Raw genomic sequence first — 21,289 nt, 5'->3', positions numbered from 1 at the left:
GTGGAAATGTGGCATAGATTATTGTATATACTGTTAGACAGAGAGGTTCAAGCCAGAGACACACATTTCTGAGTTTTTTGTCATGTTGACACTATTTTAAGCCATGAAACAGATTCCCTGACCTACATCATGGATTTTGGTATCAGTGTACTCCAACTAAACCACAGGAACAGATCTGTAGATGAACAAGTTGTGTTTGTTGCTTAACGCATTAAGAGAGAACATACATGATATAGAACCTTGAGGTATCTCAGAAAAAAAAAAAAGCGGTGTTAAAAAGAACTTATTATATGATTGGGGTTTGTGTTAGGTGATTTGTGGGGGATGTTTGAGGAAGCAGGGCTTTGCTCTGGATCAGAGGCAGTGAGAAAGTGGGGGAAATTTATAATTGGGTATCTTAAGAAATGTAATCTATAAGACAAGAAGAATGAAATAAAGCTAAAGCTATAATTGGTAAAGAGTAAAACAAAGCTAGAGCCATAAAATATAGTCAGGAAATGCGTGGTTATTTTTGAGATTTGGACAATGTTAATGTTTCTCATGTATACTGTAAACCAAAAATAAAATTCTAAAGGCCCCCAACCATCTGAAAGGACTTCTTCTTCAGCCAGGGCTCTTTTGAAATTTTACCTGGAGACTGTTTCAGGCCTTGACGGGCAGCAGAGGTTGGACATGCCTCATTACACCTCTCAGCATTAACACCAACACAGACTTTTAAGTCTGATAAAAAACATTTTTATAACCTATTGTCTCTGAAGCCTACTACCTAAAGGCTTCCTCTGCAAATAACAACTTGGGTCTTCACAATTCTTTATCTTAATCCAGACATGCCTTTCTGTTGATCCAAGGTCTTTAGACAAACTCAACCAATTTTCAACCAGAAAATGTTTAAATTTACTTAGAGCCTGGAAGCCCCTACTCCGAGTTGTCCCATCTTTCTGACCAAACCAATGTATTTCTTAAATGTATTTGATTGATGTCTCATGCCTCTGTAAAATGGTATAAAACCAAGTTGCACCCACGCACCGTGGGCACATGTTCTCAGGACCTCCTAAGGGCTGTGTCACCGGCCAAGGTCACTCATATTTGGTTCAGAATAAATGTCTTCAAATATTTTACAGAGTTTGATGCTTTTCATCGATGATATTCGGACATTTTCTGGAGTGGTATTGTCTTTTTTCTTTCTAGCTCCATTAGGGTCACAGCTATCTGATGTTGGTGTTCTGGGAGATTCTTTATGCCCAAGAGGAGGACACCAGGGCCTAGTTGTGAGTGCCAGGCCAGCTTCTAGTTGGGCAAAGCTTACCCACTAGTACCAGGACAACTCCTGGATGTTGGGGGCTGCTTTTCTCTTTCTTACTGTTCTTCAGTATCTTCCCACTATTCCCTTCTGTGCCTTGCTTTGTAGGCCTCCAGTCTCTTATGTAGTCTACCTCATACTGCGAAAGCTTGTGATTTGCATAGCCTTAAACTGTGAAGGACTCAGAGCTCCAGCACAAGTGGAACTCTCTGCGCTAGCTGCTAGCTGCTCTACTAATTTAAATTTTTCTAATCTGGTTGATAGTTTTCCATAGAATAACCTCAATTATAAGGCAAGGAGTTTAATGATAAGGCATCCACCAGGCTTTAAGGCCTGGATTTAAATTCTGGTAATGACATTTAGTTGTTTTGGCTAGTTGTTTAAAACTTCCAAGTTCCAGTTTCCTTATCTATAAAAGGGAACTTAATAAGCTTCCCTTTCAGGGTTGCTGGCAAAATTAGAGCTAATATTTACAAAAGGGTTAAGGAAGAGCTGACTTTCAACACATGGTGGTTCTTGGTAGACATAATACAAAGAATAGAAATGGATCTAACAGTGACTAACATCCTCATTGGTGTCTTTAAATTCCCCATCTTGCCCCAGCATCTTTTTTTTTTTTTTTTTTTTTTTTTTTTTTGGAGACGGAGTCTCGCTCTGTCACCCAGGCTGGAGTGCAGTGGCCGGATCTCAGCTCACTGCAAGCCCCGCCTCCCGGGTTTACGCCATTCTCCGGCCTCAACCTCCCGAGTAGCTGGGACTACAGGCGCCCGCCACCTCGCCCGGCTAGTTTTTTGTATTTCTTAATAGAGACGGGGTTTCACCGTGTTAGCCAGGATGGTCTCGATCTCCTGACCTCGTGATCCGCCCGTCTCGGCCTCCCAAAGTGCTGGGATTACAGGCTTGAGCCACCGCGCCCGGCCGCCCCAGCATCTTTTATATCTAATTTATCAGCCTTATTGTACTCTGAGAAAAACTGAGCATTAGTAGATAATATAGAAGTCTACACACTTAAACTATTAAAGCCACTGCTATTACAGGTAACACGAAAAGAACAGAAAATTTTATTTGGAATGCAATAATCTATATCTGACTACTGGCACTACAATTTGGAAATGTGCATTCTACAGCAAGTTACTTGACCTTTTGAATTTTTGATCTCTTATCTACAAAACAGGTGTAAAGAAGGGGCAGGAGTAAGGGAGAGACTGTTGGGAAAATTACATAGGGTAATAATTTTCATTTATAAAATATTTTCTGTATAGTAGAGTTTTTTACAAACATAAGATGCTATTATCACTAGCCCCTTATGTACATTTTTATTATCTCTGTTTATTTCTTAAACTTATTTACAGTTCTGGAATGGAACAACCAGGAAGGAATCTAAATTTCCTCCAAGGTATTTAGCCTCACACCTTCAGGTTAAATTCAATGAAGTTTAAGTAAACCTAATAAAGTGAATTATGTTCTTGAGCTGTAACCAAGAACATAATCAAATGATAGTGACCAACTTTAAACACTGCTGTACCAAAAGACTGATCTACTGAGGGCTATTGAAGCGGGGACAGAAAGGACTGGAACAGTTATCGTCATCTTGACAAACAATAATATGTAACATGACCTAAGAAAAAGTGTTTGACCCTTCACTCTTCAACTGAGAAAAAAAAATAGAAGCCAGTTTTCCTAGTCACCTGTTGAGAAGAACCAAAACAACAAATATTTACCAATACCATGCTCTACCATTTTCATTGTCAGGGGGCCGAGAGCTAATTTTCTCCATGTGCCTGCTCTGTATCAAAGTAGAGGCCAGGTCCTCGCAGGAGCCATAAACTTTAATTATTATTACCCTTGCGTTACAAATAACAGGTTTCTGGGTCAGAATGATTATGCAACTCGTCCCACATTACACAGGTAGTAAATGGTGGAGTTGAACTGGAGGTAGATCTGCTTGAATTGAATATAGGAGATTTTTTTGCACTTTCTGGGGTACCTTCTGTACAAAAAAACAATGCCAGCTGAATCAATCCCTTGCTATCCATATTCCAGGGTAAAATTAATGTTCCTATGAGAATGAGGAAGAAGTCATAGAATGTTGGGAGGAAGGGGCCTTTGAAAGCTCATTTAAAGAATCCCATTCCCACCTGGTGGGTAGGTCCTTTTACAGCTGCTGGTCCAAGCCACAGTAACAGGGTAGGTTTTAAGGTTCTTCCATATACAGAGCTAAATTTGTGGGCCTATAGCTTCCAACTATTCAAATCCAGTTGAGTTTCTTCCTTGAGGCAGAGAACCCATGTATAATCCTTTTCTCTTGTGACACGTTGTGCTTGACTGGGCTTTTCTTGCCAGCCCTTTCAACTGTTTCCCAACAGGTGTGGAATGTGAAATCTCTTCTCTTGGTTCTCCTGTGGGTGGTTTCTCCCAATGCTAAGGTCCCTCAAGGAGACCCAGCTTTTCTGAATTCCTTCCAAGATCTGCTGGTGACTTTAAATCTGCCAAAGCACTTGGTGGCTCAGGGAATTAAATGTATAAACAATCCTAAATCATGGAACATGATCTACTCCTTGAGAGCTAAAGTAACCTTGAAGTGAGGCTAGAAACATATAGATGGTTCAGCCCAAACAATTTGGTATGTCTTTTAAAACAAAATGCCACATGTATTACTTGCTACATTTTATATTTGATCTCTTCATCCAAAACTCCAACACTTTTTGGCGTATCGATATTTGGAATATGTGGCATTTTCTTAAATATGTATAGATATCTATATGTACACATGGGAAAAATATACTTTGATTTTGTGTGTTTTGAAAAATAGGCCAGGTGTCGTGGCTCATGCCAGTAATCCTGCCACTTTGGAAGGCCTAGGCAGGGAGATCACTTGAAGCAAGGAGTTTGAGACCAGCCTGGCCAACATGGTGAAACTCCGTCTCTACTAAAAACACAAAAATTAGCCTGGTGTGGTTGCACACACCTGTAATCCCAGCTACTCGGAGTCTGAGGCACAAGAATCGCTGGAACCCAGGAGGCAGAGGTTGCAGTGAGCTGAGATTGGACCACTGCACTCCAGCCTGGGTGACAGAGTGAAACTTTGTCTCGAAAAAAAAAAAAGAAAAGAAAAAAATAAAGTATAGTATATTTATATATTAATAGTATATCCAAAACAGGAAAAGCTATGCTGCAGTTAAAATGAAAGAACTAGACTTCTAGGTATTGACATAAAAGACATCTAAGACATATAGTTGAGGAATAAAAGCAAGCTACAGAATTATACACACCATATTCTTTATATTTTTTAAAAATTTTAATGGATATATAGTACGTGTATATATTTATGGGGTACATGAGATGTTTTGATACAGGCACGCAATGTGAAATAAGAGTATCATGAACAATGGGGTATCCATCCCCTCAAGTATTTATCCACTGAGTTTCAAACAATCCAATTACATTCTTTATGTTATTTTATGTATAGTTGCTATTATTGACTATAGTCACCCTGTTGTGTTATTAAATAGTAGGTCTTACTCATATATCATATGATTGTGTTGTTTTAATATTTCTAACCATGGGTTTCTAAACCTAAATCAGAGTCTAACTTTTGAAACACACTGTGGCTTTCCAATTCTAAAATCTCAAACAATACCTAATAGTAATAGATATTACAATACATGATAATACCCAGATCATATCAATGGCTTATAAACACTCCTTCTCCTTTCCTTACTTACTGTATTCTCAGTCAAGGCACTCTGTTTGTTCAATAATTTGACACTTAAATTTAACATTTCTTGGTAGCACCAGGAAATAAAAAGAATAAATGCTTCCTAATCTATAGGAGTTATAACCTCCTGGAGTAAAGTAAATACCACATGGAAATGTAAGCAACAGTCTGAAGCAGGATGTGGTTGGTTGACAGTCTGTGTTACAGCTGGTGAATTCAGAGAGGGGCATGTTTGTAAGCTGAAATGGTCAGGGAAGTCTTCACTGAGAAGGTGAAGTTTCAGTTGAGCCTTGAAGAATGATAAAACTTTGGGGCCGGGCACGGTGGCTCAAGCCTGTAATCCCAGCACTTTGGGAGGCCGAGACGGGCAGATCATGAGGTCAGGATATCGAGACCATCCTGGCTAACACGGTGAAACCCCGTCTCTACTAAAAAAAATACAAAAAACTAGCCGGGCGTAGTGGCGGGCGCCTGTAGTCCCAGCTACTCCGGAGGCTGAGGCAGGAGAATGGCGTAAACCCGGGAGGCGGAGCTTGCAGTGAGCTGAGATCCGGCCACTGCACTCCAGCCTGGGCGACAGAGCGAGACTCCGTCTCAAAAAAAAAAAAAAAAAAAAAAAGTTTGAATTAGCTGAGAAAAAGGGAGGCGGAGGGAGGCAAAATCAGGTTGGGAAATGGGTACAAATAAGATGGGAAAAATTCAGACAACACATTATAACAAGAAGGAAAAGGAAGTACTGTAAAGAACACTTGTTAAATGTTGCCTATGCATCAGCTTCCTTGTGTGCCCGCAAGCTCCTCTATAAGATGGCTGTTATTGAATTTACACAACTTCCTAACTGGGTAGGTAATACTATCAATTTGTAAACGAGGAAATGAAGTTACATAATTATGCATTGCTGATAACTGACAGAGTTAAGAGTCAAACCCAGGCTGTCTGATTCCAGGTTTTCTGCATTCTGTCCCACCTCACACTGTGTTCCTAGTAAGAAAACTCCCCAAAGGGAAGGGATCATATAAGTGAATTCTGGGGACAAATCTGGAATATCAGAGATACCAGATTGGGGCCTAGATTATATGGATAGTCTTAAATGCTAAGAAATTTGAGAATAACTTAATGAAAGTCTTAAATGACAAGAAATTTTCAATTATCATCTAGTAGTAAAACTTGATAAAGGTAGCATTTCAATAATTTTCTGGGAATGATATGTGGAATGGACTAAATAGTAAGAAAGTGGAGACTGGAGACTAGACAGGAGAATATTCCTATAATTTAGGAACAGATAATCATTATCAAGGGACAGTGGATGATGGGCAACCTACCGATCCAGTGTGTTGTGCAACATTTCACCTCACCTGACAATGAATTCCAAAACCACTTGGAATGCAAATGACATATATGCTAATGAATACATAATGTATGTAAATAGACACAAGTGAAAGAAGAAAGCCTGGATTATAAAAGGTGGGCAAGCCCTACTCAGTTAGCTTCTCCAGACTCAGAATTTGAAAATGAAGGCGCTTTTACCATTGATCTTTCTGTTTATTAGTTCTCCAGGCTGGGCAATAGATAGGCACTACTACATAGGCATTGAAGAAAGCATTTGGAACTATGCTCCTTCTGGTAAAAACATGCTCAATGGAAAGCCCTTTTCTGAAGACTTGTAAGTAATCCTTTGCATTTAAAAAGTTACTATCTGAAGCAAAAGTTGGTAATTGTTGATCATTGATGAAATGCTGATGAAGACTTTCTCGTGACTGATACTTGCAGGGCACATATGCCATTAGAACCACGTTGTTTGTTTAGCTTAAACATGGTATGGAAAAGAGGTAGTAAATCCAAAATTGCTCTTTCCTGGGATGATCGCCGCTCTTGTCCTCCTGACACGTTATTTCGCAGATCATAGCTAATTCTGTTTATCATTAATTTTGTTTGATAAGGTATAAAACAACACTTTCCTTTTGATATGTGTGTAGCTGTTTTGTCGATTTTTCTCTTCAGATAATTGAGAGAGGGAAATATAGAGGACATGAGTGGGGTTCTGATTTACCACGGTTTAAGAGGAAAACACCTTAATGCTACCAACAAATCCACAAATCCATTTAAATGTGTAAACAGTCCTAAATCATGGAAATTGATCGACTATTTAAATGCTAAAGTAACCTTGAAGTGGGGTTAGAAACTTAGACGCAGTTCGGTTTAAAGAATTTGGTATGTCTTTTAAACCAAAATGCCACATGTTTTACTTACTACATTTGTATTTGATTTCTTCATTCAGTATTTCAACATTCTTCTCACCAATTACAACTGTTTTTGACTCCCTTCACATTTTCTCCAGCCTCTGGGTTTTATCTGCCAAAATTAGGCTGTAGAGCTTCTGACTTCTCATTTTAGCTTATTTAACCTTCGTTTCTTATTTGCTTATTTAACAAAAATCAACATTTGTTAAAGTTCTCTCTTGTTTGTTTGTAGAGAATTTCTACAAGGAAGTCAAGCAAGGAAGAGCTTTGTTTATAAAAAGGCGTTGTATTTTCAATATACTGATAATACATTTCAAAGGATCATTGAAAAACCATCCTGGTTGGGATTTTTAGGCCCAATGATTAAGGCAGAGACTGGAGACTTCATTTATGTACATGTAAAAAATAATGCTTCAAGAGCTTATAGTTATCATCCTCATGGACTCACCTACTCCAAAGAAAATGAAGGTAAGTGGATCCTCTTTCCTGACATTCCTGAGTTTTGCTTATGGAGCGTATGAGCACATTGCATTAGAAAAAGCCAGGTGAGGCCGGGCGCAGTGGCTCAAGCCTGTAATCCCAGCACTTTGGGAGGCCGAGACGGGCGGATCACGAGGTCAGGAGATCGAGACCATCCTGGCTAACACAATGAAACCCCGTCTCCACTAAAAATACAAAAAAATTAGCCGGGCGTGGTGGCGGCGCCTGTAGTCCCAGCTACTCGGGAGGCTGAGGCAGGAGAATGGCGTGAACCCGGGAGGCGGAGCTTGCAGTGAGCCGAGATCGCGCCACTGCACTCCAGCCTGGGCGACAGAGCGAGACTCCGCCTCAAAAAAAAAAAAAAAAAAAAAAAAAAAAAAAAAAAAAGAAAAAGCCAGGTGATCAGCATTATGAGCTACATGGAGTTTAGAGTGGATGCAGACTCTACTTCTCATATATTTAATGTTTATCCCCAAGACAGTCCTTTTTCAGTTTCTCATCTTGAGTGACAGCCCTTATGCAATTCCTAGGAAATAAAACACTTTTCCCTTCATCACCAGAAAAGAAAAAAAAAGGCACTTTGTTTTGTTTTGTTTTGTAGGAAACACAGCTAAATGTTAGCTTGGCAGAAATCCTGTTCTGCCCCCACCTCATTTCCATTTCCTAGTAGATGAGGATCACCCTCTGGGAAGATATCAGTGTCAAGAGAAATCACTACTCTCCAGACAGAATCTTCTCTCCTACACAACTATAGTCACAGATACATCATGATTTTGAAAAAAAGGAAGGGAAGAGAAAGTCAACAAATAGGATTTTGTGAGTTTTTGGAAGACAACAAGGAAAGCTAGGAAAAGAGAGTTTGGACTTGTCTTTAGTAGAACACAGATATTTTTTCCCAGTGTTTGAAATACGGTTTTTAAAAGGCCTGTCATAACTCTTTAGAAAACTGGAACTTTGGGCCAAGTTGATAAGAGTACCACCTATAGAATATGTGCTCTTTCCAACAGAGGCTCTATGATAATACAGGGCAGTGGAAATCCCATATGCCATTCCATTCATCTGTCATTAATATTTTGCCATGTTACATGACCATCTTACAATGATTATTGCCCTTTAAATATATTCTATGAAAAAAATAAAAGAAAAATAGCCTATATTATAGACATATAATGTGAAAAATGTTAACAAGAGTTTGCTTTATTTGTTTATTTTTTAATCAACTTTCGAAACTTAGACTGAGGTTTGATGACTCCCTCAGGGAAGCATGAAGAAGAACTAGAAACAGGCCTTGAATTAATCCTCTGGACTGAAACAGACTCAGGAAACCAGACCATGACTGGAGCCAGTTCCAGATGGGCCGCTGGGTAGGAAAAAAGTACAAAAGTCAGTCAGTCATAATTTCTTCATGATAGTGTGGAACAGGAGGGTCCCAAAAGAAGAACAGAGAATCAGAGGCTGCTCATGTTTCAAAGTTTTTTATTGACTAAAGGAATTTTATTCATAGTTAGCAGGATCCAAGTCATGAGGGGTAAGGATCTGAGGCAACCTTTTAGCCAGAGAAGAAGAAAGAAAGGCGAGAAGGGTCCAAAGTCAGAACTGAGGTAATACTTCAGAGTAGGGGCATGGGCCACCTTCAGATTGCAGTGGGCTACTTGGAAGTAACAGGGACACCCTTGGATGCCCTGGGTCCCAAGTCTGACTGGCAATGAAGAAAATATGGAGGGCAACTCGGGAGTCCAGAGGTTACCTCTGCATCTGAGATCTAGGCACATGGGAGGTACAAAATAAATATTTGTTGTATCTATCAGTAAAGGTAATGATAGTCTATTAATATACTGCCTGCCTCATTCTAATTTAGTCCAAAAACTGCAGCCAAGCTGAGCATTCAGGTAGAAGCCAACTAAATGGGATTTAGGGAGGTAGGAATATGGGAAATGGTGGGGAGAAATGCATACTTTTTGAGAAATGCAAAATAGCTTAATGGAGGAAGCCCAAGTCGCATTCAAAATAGTGTTATCCAATATTTACTGTAACCACAGTGCAGAATATGTTTTCCAGGTGCCATCTATCCTGATAATACAACAGGCCAGGAAAAGGAAGATGGCTATCTGGAGCCAGGGAAACAATATACCTACAAGTGGTATGTAGAAGAACATCAGGGGCCGGGCCCCAATGACAGTAATTGTGTGACAAGGATTTACCACTCCCATATAGATACTGCAAGAGACGTAGCTTCGGGACTTATTGGACCAATTCTGACTTGTAAAAGAGGTAACTTTGTTGAAAAATCTCATTGCCGTAAAAGAGTAAACCAGAATGTGTAGGCTATCCTCTGCTCTCCTAGAGGAATTTTACCATCCAAGGCACTCCATTTTCCTGCCATAACCTTGGTTTTCCAGTCAAGAGTGGAAACTCGCCATCTTGGACTCTGAGCACTAGATGGCGATCTCAACTCCAACCCTCAGTTCAACCAATAATGCAGGTTGGTCACTAGATGGTAGTCAAACCCAATGAACTTCACTTCAGCCTTCATTCAAAATTACTGCCACCTTTTTGTGTTTATGTTTGTTTTAAGGTGAATCAGTTAGAATCATGAGTTTATTAATTCTTGCAAGGAGGAAGTTTTACCGATATGTTTCTAACTTGCAAGGGAATATAGAGTTTTGAAAATTCTGATTTGGTTCGTTAAAACAAGATCAACAAAGTGAAGCACTAGATTGATTATGAAGTTAATGAGCAAATTTAACTTCCTATGACAATCAAAGTTTAAATTTTAGGTGAACAAACAGCTCTCCACAATAAATATTTTAATAATTGCAGTTTCCTATGGCAAACACACATAGTCTCATGACTACAAATTACATTCCTTGGGAGATAACTTTTTTTTTTTTGAGATAGAGTCTCGCTCTATCACCCAGGCTGGTGTGCAGTGGCTTGATCTCGGTTCACTGCAAGCTCCGCCTCTCGGGTTCAAGCAATTTTCCTGCCTCAGCCTATACAGACGCATGTCACCACGCACAGCCAATTTTTTTTGTACTTTTAGTAGAGGCGGGGTTTCACCATATTGGCCAGGCTGGTCTTGAATTCCTGACCTTGCCATCCTTCCGTCTTGGCCTCCCAAGGGGCTGGGATTAAAGGTGTGAGCCACCGCGCCCGGCTGGGAAATAACTTTTTAAACCAACTTTGGAAGAGCTTTTTGCCCTTCTCAAACTTGCAAGGAACTCAGTTGCATAATGGCAAGACTGCTGAATGTTCTGACAATAAAGTCCAAATTCCTTTTGTCTTAATTGCCGCCTGTAATCTTCTCTACAGGTACACCCCAGCAAACTTCTCATCCTTCAAATATCAACTGAGGTGTTACTGCCTTCAGAAAAGATTTCCGTACCCAAGATTAAATTAACCAGCTCCCAAACACTGAGCTCTTCCCTACTATAGAACTTTACACACTATAGTATCTTATTAATTATGGTGTCCATCCTTGATTATATGCCCTGCAAGGGTAGATAACTGTCTTGTTCACTTTTATGAATTTAACTTGCCATAGTACCTAACACATTACACATATTCAATAAATATTTGTTGAATATAAGCATAGAAGAATAAATAAATTGGTATGAACTAAAGTTATCCTTCATTTGAGGAAGTACAAATTTTGAGACTTTGAACAATCTCATGCGATAATGGTCATCAGATGCAGACACTGCAGAAAGTTACTGATTTGATGTAGAGATGAGTATGGATTATTTAAATATGGCTTCATATAAATAATATGCTTTTAAAAGTTTGTTGTAAACTTTACAAAAACTGGCATCCCACATCCCATTTACCTTTTTCATGTGCCCTAACAATTAACAAAACTGTAGATCGTAAAAGTAGTTTAGTTATATCTGTAACAATGGTTCTAATTAATGTTTATATGAAAAGTAAGAAATGTGTTTTTTGTTTCAGGGACACTGAATGGAGACACTGAAAAAGATATTGACAGGTCTTATTTTCTGCTGTTTTCTACAACTGATGAAAGCAGAAGCTGGTATAGTGATGAAAATATTCGTGCATTTACTGAATCTGGCAAAATTAATACTAGTGATCCCGGTTTTGAGGAGAGCATGAGCATGCAATGTACGATGAAAAAGAACTTTCTCATACATAATATCTTATAATTCTAACTTCTATGATCGTATTCAGTCATTTCCCTTTGTTCAAGTTTATTTAGTTGAGTTTATATTTTGCAGCGTTTCACTCAGAGTATACTGGACTGACATGCAAATGCAAATCACTAGTTAAAGCCTGCTCATTTCCTAAGTCCTATAGCAAGTAAAGTTTGGTCAACATTTGTTTTCTGAAGTCTTATATTGATATAAATAGATGGTAAATACCTAAGAAAGATGTTACTTTAAGTAATAAAATATGGAATAACAAAGACATTATTGACCAAATATTTTATGAATATGTGTTTTTATCCGACATAGAATTTTTCAGAAATGAGGTCGTGATAATCCGTCACCCTTATCCTTGCTTGCTTCTCTCATGAACTTAGTTTCTTTTTTTTCCCCTTTTCACTGCTTCCTGCCTTTCAGCTGACTTTTTCTCCTCTTGCCTTTAAACCTTTGTGCTCCGCTCACTTCTCATCATACACAATGCATATGGACTCCTTTCCCATGAAACACAAATCAGATGTTGTAGATTATGTATGAGAACAATGTTGACATTGTGAGGTTTGTATTAATATAACGAGGAAATACATAGAATTTTTACAAGGTTGCACTGATCTATCATGCCTGATTGATTAATATACATTTATTTTCAGCAATAAATGGATACATCTATGGCAATCTGCCCAATCTCACGATGTGTGCTGAAGATAGGGTCAAGTGGTATTTTGTTGGCATGGGTGGCGAGGCTGACATACACCCCGTCTACCTCCATGGACAAACTCTGATCTCTCGGAATCACAGAAAGGACACCATTGTGGTCTTCCCCTCCTCACTAGAAGATGCCTTCATGGTGGCCAAGGGCACTGGAGTGTGGATGCTGGGATGCCAGATGCATGGTAGGGATTTATTAGTTTTGCGTAACACAGAGTCAGAGAACTTCCAAGGCCTTAGTTAATACATTTTTATATGTCTCTTCATGTGTGTGAAAATATTTCTCATGACTCTCAAGAAGTAAAACTATATAATGGCAGAGAGCTTTTTTTTTTTTTTTTTTTTTTTTTTTGAGTCATGCTCTGTTGCTCAGGCTGGAGTTCAGTGGTGCAGTCATGGCTCACTGCAACCTCAATGTTCTGGGCTCAAGCAATCTTCCCACTTTAGCCTCTAGAGTAGTTGGCATTACAGGAACACACCATCACACCCAGCTGATTTTTTCTGTTTTTTGTAGAGATGGGGTTTTGTCATGTTGCCCCGGGCTGGTCTCAAACTCCTGGGCTCAAATGAGGCCGCTTGCCTTGGCCTCCAAAAGTGCTGAGATTACACATGTGACCCACTGCCTGCCAGGGCTTTTAATTTTAACAAATTTTGCCTAATTGTCTTCCATAAAGTCTATATTAATTTACATTCCTACCAACAGTGCTCCGAAACTAAAATGCAGGACTGATCTTCTCATGCCTTTAGTTTCTTTCTTCCAGCCAACTAGTTTATTGAATAAACCAACTAACTCATCAGTGACTAGTAGTAGTAATTTCATATTCGTGAGGGAAGATGTTCTTGGACTCTCAAATTCTTCTCAGTATGTAGGTACCATCTTCACATAAGAGTTGGTCCAAAGCTGGTTATTATTCTCTAATAATATATATCCCTTTAATAATATATCCCTTTAATATTCATTTTTGCATCCTGACTTTTGTACTTGTTTCATACATCTTAAATTTTTCCATAAATTTCATACATCATATTTCTCAAAGAAATAGGAAGTCTCAAGATTGTTGGCTAAAATTGAAAATATGTATTGACCAAGAAAATTGTCTTAATGTTTTAATAACATTCTCTATCTGGGTTTACTGTTTTTCAGAGAGTATGCAGGCATTTTTCAAAGTAAGTAATTGCCAGAAACCTTCAACAAAAGCCTTCGTTACTGGGACACATGTTATACATTACTATATTGCTGCTAAGGAAATTCTTTGGAACTATGCTCCATCTGGTATAGATTTCTTCACTAAAAAAAATTTAACAGCAGCTGGAAGGTAATGATTCACTGGCTAAAATATTTATAGTTAAATAATTAAGATAACTGAAACATTTCATAATCTAGTTCCTTCTAAAAAGGATTTAGGCATCTAATTAAAATATACTGACAAAATAAATATAAGAAAATAATTGGAAAATTTTGAAGCTAAGGAGCATTGCTAGACAAAATTCTTCTCTAAATGGCCTGGCCGACAATGTAAAGGAAAATATACTATTCATCTTTTTCCTAGCACAAAACTTTAAAATGGATTTATTTTATACTTATGAAACATTTAACAACATAGCAGACAATGTCATCAATAACATTTTATTAAAATTTTAAAACATTCTTTATGTGTAACTTATACACTCCTGCTAAGATCTGAAGGCATAATTAAATCATTGAACATGATATCCCTCAACTATATTCTATAAATATTATTTACTCAATGACACCTAAGACTATGCTAGCAATTGTTGTCTTAACCAAAAACTAACACTAAACTACATTACTCTGGCATTAGCATTTAAAAGTGGGCAAAAAGTTTTTCTGATAGTCCAACTGCCAAGTATATTTACCATATTGAGGACAACAGCAGATTTAATTCTTCTGGCTACTGAATGAAGATGCATGTTAGAACAGACAAAGTTCTAAAACCACCAGAAAATAACTTTCTTTATGATACTTATTTTTCTCTAATTCACTCATAGGAATTTGAGAAAGCAAAGAATATTATGTCAAGTAGACATTTTCCCTTCTTTTTTTATTGTTTTTTAACGATACATGATATTTGTACAGATTTAGGGGGTACATGTGATGTTTTGATATGTGCATACAACATGTGATAACTAAATCAGAGCATTTAGGATATCCATTGTCTCAAACATTCATCATTTCTTTGTGGTGGAAACTTTTCAATTTTTTTTCTTGTGGCTATTTTGAAATATACGATATATTGTTGTTAACCATAGTCACCCCACTGAGCTATTGGACACTAGGGCATATTTCTTCTATCTAATTGTATGTTTGTACCCATTAACCAACCTCTCTTCATTATCCATTACTCCTCACCACCACCCCCAAACATTCTTCCAAGCCTCTGGTAACCATCATTCTATTTTCTACCTCCATAAGATCAACTTTTCTAGCTCCCATGTATGAGGACATATGATGTTTGTCTTTCTGTGCCTGGTTTATTTTGCTTAATATAATGTGCCGTAGTTACATCCATGTTGCTGCAAATGACATGGTCTCAGTCTTTTTATGGCTGAATAGCATTCCATTGTGTATATATGCTACATTTTCTTTACTATTCACCTGTTAATGCACACTTGGCTTTTGGGAATAATGCTGCAATAAACATGGAGGTGTAGTTACCCTTTGATATACTGATTTATTTTGCTTTGGATAAATAGCCAGTAGTGGATTGCTAGATTATATGATAGTTCTAATTTTAGTTTTTTGATGAAACTCCGTACTGTGTTCCATAATGGCTGCACTAATTTACATTCTCACCAACAGTGTATAAGAGTTCCTTCTCTACAACCTCAGCAGCATTTGCTACTTTTTGTATTTTTGATAATAGCCATCTTAACTGGGGTGAGATGATATCTCATTGTGATTTTGATTTGCCTTTCCCTGATGAAGAGTAATGCTGAATATTTTTTCATATATCTGTTGGCTGCTCGTGTATCTTCTGTTGAGAAATGTCTCTTCATTTGACCCTTTGCCCACTTTTTAGTGGGAAGATTATTATTGTTATTATTATTATTATTACTGTTAAGCTCTTTGAATTCCTTGTATATTCTGGATATTCATCCTTCATCAGATGAATAGTTTGCAAATATTTTCTGTCATTCAACGGGTTTTCTTTTCACTCTGTTGATTGTTTCCTTTGCTGTGCAGAAGCATTTTAGTTTAACATAATTGAAATTGTCTATTTTTGTTTTTGTTTTCTGTGCTTTTGAGGTATTAGCCATAAAATATTTGCCTGAATCAATGTCCTGGAGTGTTTCTCCCATGGTTTTTCTGGTCAGTTTTTATATTTGGGTCTTACATGTAAGTATTTAATCCCTTTTGAGTTGATTTTTTGCATGTGATGAGATATGGCCTCTAATTTCATTCCTCTGCATATGGATATCCTGTTTTCCCAGCACCACTTATTGAAGAAGGTGTCCTTTCCCGAGTGTATACTCTATGCTCTTGGCACTTTTTTTAAGAAGGTTAGTTGGCTGTAAATATGTGGACTTATTTCTTTCTGGGTCTCTATTCTTTTTCATAGGCCTATATGTCATTGGGTTTTCTATTCTTTTTCATTGGCCTATAGGATTTTTTTTCTATTTTTGTGAATAATGTTATTGGTATTTTATAGGGTTGCCTTAAATCTGTAGATTGCTTTTGGTGTAATGGCCGTTTTAACAATATTAATTTTTATCCATGAGCATGGGTGTCTTTCCACTTTTTGTGTCCTCTTTAATTTCTTTCATCGGTGTTTTGTGATTTTCCTTGTAAACATCTTTCATCTCTTTGGTTAAATTTATTCTTAGGTTTTTTGTGTGGTTTGGTTTTTGTTTTGTAACTATTGTGAATGGGATTGTTGTCTTGATTTCTTCTTCAGCTACTGTGTTATTGGTATATAGAAACACTACTGATCTTTGTATGTTGATTTAGTATGCTGCAACTTTACTGAATTCATTTATCAATTCTAAGAGTTATTTGGTAGTGTCTTTAGATTTTTCTATATATAAGATCATGTCATCTGCAAAAAGAACAATTTGACTTCCCCTTTTCTAATTTGAATACCTTTTATTTCTTTCTCTTGCTTGACTGCTCTGGGTAGGACTTCCAATACTATGTCAAATAGGAATGGTAAAAATGGGCATCCTTGTCTTGTTCCAGTTCTTGGAGGAAAGGCTTTCTGGTTTTCTCCATTCAATATGTTAGCAGTGGGATTGTCATATATAGCCTTTATTATGTTGAGAGTGTACCTCCTATGCCTGATTTGTTGAGAGTTTTTGTCACGAAAGGATGTTGAATTTTATCAAACACCTTTTCTGTACCTACTAATATGATTGTATGGTTTTTGTCCTTTATTCTGTTAATGTAATATATCACATTGATTGATTTGCATATGTTGAAACATCCTTGCATCCTTGGGGGGGAAAAAAAAAACCACTTGATCATGGTGTATTATCTTTTTGATATTTGTTGGATTTGGTTTCAAAGTATCTTGTTGAGGATTTTTTCATCTATATTCATCAGAGATAAGTAGTTTTCTTTTTTTGTTGTGTACTTGTCTAATTTTGGTATTAAGGTAATGGTGACCTTGCAGAATGAGTCAGGAAGAATTCCCTTCTCTTCAATTTTCTGAAATAGTTTGAGAAGAATTGGTATTAATTCTTCTTCGTAAGTTTGGTAGAATTTGTCAGTAAAACCATCCAGTCCTGGGCTTTTCTTTCTTGGGGGATATTTTGTTACTGATTCAATCTCATCACTAAATATTGGAGTGTTCAGGTTTTCTGTTTCTTCCTGGTTCAATCTTAGTAGGTTGTCTGTGTCCAGGAACTTATCCATTTCCTCTAGGTTTTTCTGTTTGTTATTGTACAGTTGTTCATAATAATCTCTAATGATCCTCTGTATTTCTATGTTATCAGTTGTAATGTCTACTTTTGTATTTCTAATTCTGTTTATTTGTGTCTTCTCTCTTTTCTCTTGGTTAGTCTAGCTAGTGGTTTATCTATTTTGCTTAACTTTTTTTAAACTGACTTTTCATTTAGTTGATCCTTCGTATTTTTTTTTAGTCTCTTTTTAACCGAGTTCTGATCTGACCTTTATCATTTCTTTCCTTCTGCTAATTTGGGGTTTGGTTTATCTTGCTTTTCTAGTTCATTGAGGTGCATCATTAGGATGTTTACTTGAAATCTTTCTACCTTTTTTTTTTTGAAACAGAGTCTCGTACTGTCATTCAGGCTAGAGATCAGTGGCATGATCTCAGCTCACTATAACCTTCACCTCCCTGGTTCAAGTGATTCTCCTGCCTCAGCCTCCCAAGTATCTGGGATTACAGGCACCCACCACCACACCCAGCTAATTATTGTATTTTTAGTAGGGACAGGGTTTCACCATGTTGGTCATGCTGGTCTTGAACTCCTGACCTCAAGTGATCCTCCCACCCTGGTCTCACAAAGTGCTGGGATTACAGGCGTGAGCCACCACACCCAGCCTTTTTCAACTTTTTTAATGTAGGCATTTATTGCTATAAAATACTCTCTTAGCACTGCTTTTGCTGAATCTTAGATGATTTGTTATGTTGCATTTCCATTTTGATTTGTTTCAATAAATTTTTAAATTTCTTTCTTAATTTCTTCATTGACCCAGTGATCACTCAGGATCATGTTGTTTAATTTCAATGTATTTGTACAGTTTCTAAAGTTCCTCTTGATTTCTAGCTTTATTCTATTATACAATGATATGATTTCAATGTTTAGAAATTTGTTGAAATAGTCTACCCTGCAGAATTTTCCATGAAAAGAATGTGTGTTCTGCAGCTAGTGGTTAAAATGTTTTGTAAGTATCTGTTAGGTCCATTTGGTCCAAAGCATAGTTTAAATCTAATGTTTCTTTGTTGATTTTCTGTCTAGATGATTGGCCCAATGCTGAGAATGGGGAGTTGAAGTCCCCAACTATTATTGTGTTAGAGTTTATCTCTCCCTTTAGCTCTAATAATATTTACATTATGTATCTGGGTGCTCTGGTGTTGGGCATATATATTTAGACTTGTTACATTCCCTCACTGAATTGATCCTGTTATCATTATAAAATGTCTTTGTCTCTTTTTACATTTTTGACTTAAAATCTGTTTTATCTGATATAAGGATAGCTACTCCTACTCACTTTTGGTTTTTGTTTCTGTGGAATATCTTTTTTCATCCCTTCGTGTTTAGTCTTTATGTGTCTTTACAAGTGAAGTGAGTTTCTTATAGGTAGCATATATTTGGGTCATTTAAAAATTCATTCAGCCAGTCTACATCTTTTAATTGGGGAATCTAATTCATTTATATTCAAAGTTATTATTGATAGGCAAGAACTTATTCCTGTCATTTTGGTAATTGTTTTCTGGTTATTTCATGTATCCTTTTCCCTTCTGTTTCTCTCTTAATGTTTATGATTTCAGTTTGGTGGTTTTCTGTAGTCCTTGAGTCCTTTGTCTTTCTCATTTGTGTGTTTGCTGTGCCAATGAGTTTTATGTTTTCAGGATGGTAGATATTATCCTATTGCTTCTAGATATAGTACTCCCTTAAGCATTTCTTATAGGGCCTGTCTAATGGTGATGGATTTCCTCAGTTTTTGCTTGTCTGGGAAAGATTTTATTTCTCCTTCGTTTTTGAAAAACAGCTTTGCTGAGTATAGTACTTTTTGTTGACTCTTTTTTCTTCTTCTTCTTCTTTCAGTGTTTTGAGTATATCATCTCCTGCTGTTTTGGCCTGTAAGAGTTCTGCTGAGAAATCTGCTGTTAGTCTGATGGGGATTTCTTTATACGAGACTTGATGCTTTTCTCTTGCTGTTTTTAGAATTCTCTTTTTTCTTTCTTTGTTTTTGACTCTTGACTCTAATGTGTCTTAGAGAAGGCCTTTTCAAGTTGATCTATTTGGGGATCCTTGAGTTTCCTGTACCTGAATGTCTATATCTGTTGTAAGACTTTGGAACTTTTCAGCTTGTTATTATTATTTTGCATTAACAGTGTGTATGTGTTGTGTGCGTGTGTGTGTGTGTGTGTGTGTGTGTGTTTCAACAAGGAATGAAAACAACCTTTTTTTCTTTCTTTTTTTAGACGGAGTCCTGCTCTGTCACCCAAGTTGGAGGGCAGTTGCATGATCACAGCTCACTGCTGCCTCAAACTCTTTGGCTCAAGTGATCCTTCCACCTCAATCTCTCAGTCTCCCAAGTAGCTAGGTCTCTAGGCACATGCCACCACACCCAGTTAATTTTTCAAATGCTCTGTAGAGATAGAGTCTTACAACCTTGCCTTGTCTAGTCTCAAACTCCTGGCCTCAAGCGATTTTCCCAACCTCTCAAAGTGTGGGATTATAGATATGAGCTACTATGCCCAGTCCTCAGCTATTATTTTGTTGAATAGGTTTTCCATGTCTTTGTCAATTTCTTCTCCTTCTGGATTACCCAACATTTGAATATTTGGTAGCTTTATGTCACTCATATGTCACATATGCTTTTTTCATTCTTTTTAATTCTTCATTTCTTTCTCTCTCTCTCTCTCTTTTTTTGGTCTGACTGGGTTGTTTCAAAATACCAGCCCTTAAGTTCAAAAATTATTTTTTCAAGTCTATTGTTGAAGCTCTAGATCATATTTTAATTTTTAAAAAATTCTTCAGTTCTAGGATTTCTTTTTGGATTTAAACAGTTGTATCTCTGTTGAATTTCTTATTCAGATCATGAATTTTTTTCTGATTTCTTTGTATTGCTTATCTGTGTTCTGTTGTATCTCGCTGAGCTTCAATATTGTTATTTTGATTATTTTTGGCATTCCATAGATTTCTTTTTCATTGGAATCTGTTGCTGGAGAATCACTGTGTTCTTTTGGAAGTGTCATGTTTCCTCGCTTTTTCTTGCTTCTTGTGTTTTACATTGATATCTGCACTTCTTCCCATTTTGGGGGGATGGGGGTTGGCTTTTGTAGGAAAAGACTTTTTCTTTAGATGTCTTTATAGTGTGGATTGGGTAGGATATTTGAACTTTGATTCTTGCTGCGTGCAGTCATGTGGTTTCTGTACGATTTCTTCAGCTGTAATCAGCATCAGTGGTGCTTGTGAGTTCCTTGGTGGCTTATGCTGTGGTTGTTAGTGGAGGCTGTGGTTTTGCTGGGGATGGGGATGCCAGATGGGACAGTTCTTGGGCCCCAGTGGTGGTGGCAGCAGGCTGAGTCTTCCCATCCCTGGGGCCCAGCAGTATACATGGGCACTGGTGTTAGAGGATCCAGACAGGCTAATTATTGGGCCTCCAAGTGGCTTTCTTAGGTGTCAGCAGTGGCAATGGTGATTTGGGCATATCTTTGGGTCCCTGGGTGGCATGTATGGTGTTGGTGATGGCAGGAGTGGTAGCAGGCCAACCCTCAGGCCCCCAGGGGACATGCATAAGTGCCAGTGGTGGAAGCAACAGTCTGAGCAGGTCATTCCCTAGAGCCCCAGGTGGTACATGCAGGTGGGTGCTAGCAGTGGTGATGGCAGCAGGTTGGGCAGACCTGTCCTCATACCCTGGAAGTAGTGTACACATTCAGCGGTGGTTGGTGGAGAAGGTTGATCCTCAGGCCTCGATAACACTTGTGGGCTCTGGCAGGCCAGGCAGGTCCCCAGGAGAAGTGCATAGATGCTG

General features: G+C 37.8%; 1 protein-coding gene across 3 annotated transcripts in view; it reads left to right on the top strand.

The window, feature by feature from the left end:
- The first annotated feature begins 6,500 nt into the window (after positions 1 to 6,500).
- Positions 6,501 to 21,289, top strand: part of LOC105470050 (ceruloplasmin-like) — a 43,658-nt gene continuing 28,869 nt past the window's right edge. Inside the window, exons 1-6 of one of the 3 annotated variants that reach the window (XM_011721771.3) lie at positions 6,501 to 6,681; positions 7,491 to 7,726; positions 9,797 to 10,009; positions 11,687 to 11,857; positions 12,546 to 12,788; positions 13,748 to 13,919. In XM_011721771.3, coding sequence (XP_011720073.2) covers positions 6,530 to 6,681; positions 7,491 to 7,726; positions 9,797 to 10,009; positions 11,687 to 11,857; positions 12,546 to 12,788; positions 13,748 to 13,919 — 1,187 coding nt within the window. In that variant the 5' untranslated portion in view covers positions 6,501 to 6,529. Of the gene's footprint in view, positions 6,682 to 7,340; positions 7,727 to 9,796; positions 10,010 to 11,686; positions 11,858 to 12,545; positions 12,789 to 13,747; positions 13,920 to 21,289 lie in introns of those variants that run through there. The other 2 variants (XM_011721772.3, XM_071091092.1) reach the window with 2 other exon arrangements.

The sequence above is a fragment of the Macaca nemestrina genome, chromosome 2 (genome assembly GCF_043159975.1).
Source record: "Macaca nemestrina isolate mMacNem1 chromosome 2, mMacNem.hap1, whole genome shotgun sequence".
Classification (NCBI taxonomy): Eukaryota; Metazoa; Chordata; class Mammalia; order Primates; family Cercopithecidae; genus Macaca; species Macaca nemestrina.
The sequence above is the reverse complement of the archived record's forward strand: the minus strand, read 5'-3'. Positions and strand labels throughout refer to the sequence as shown.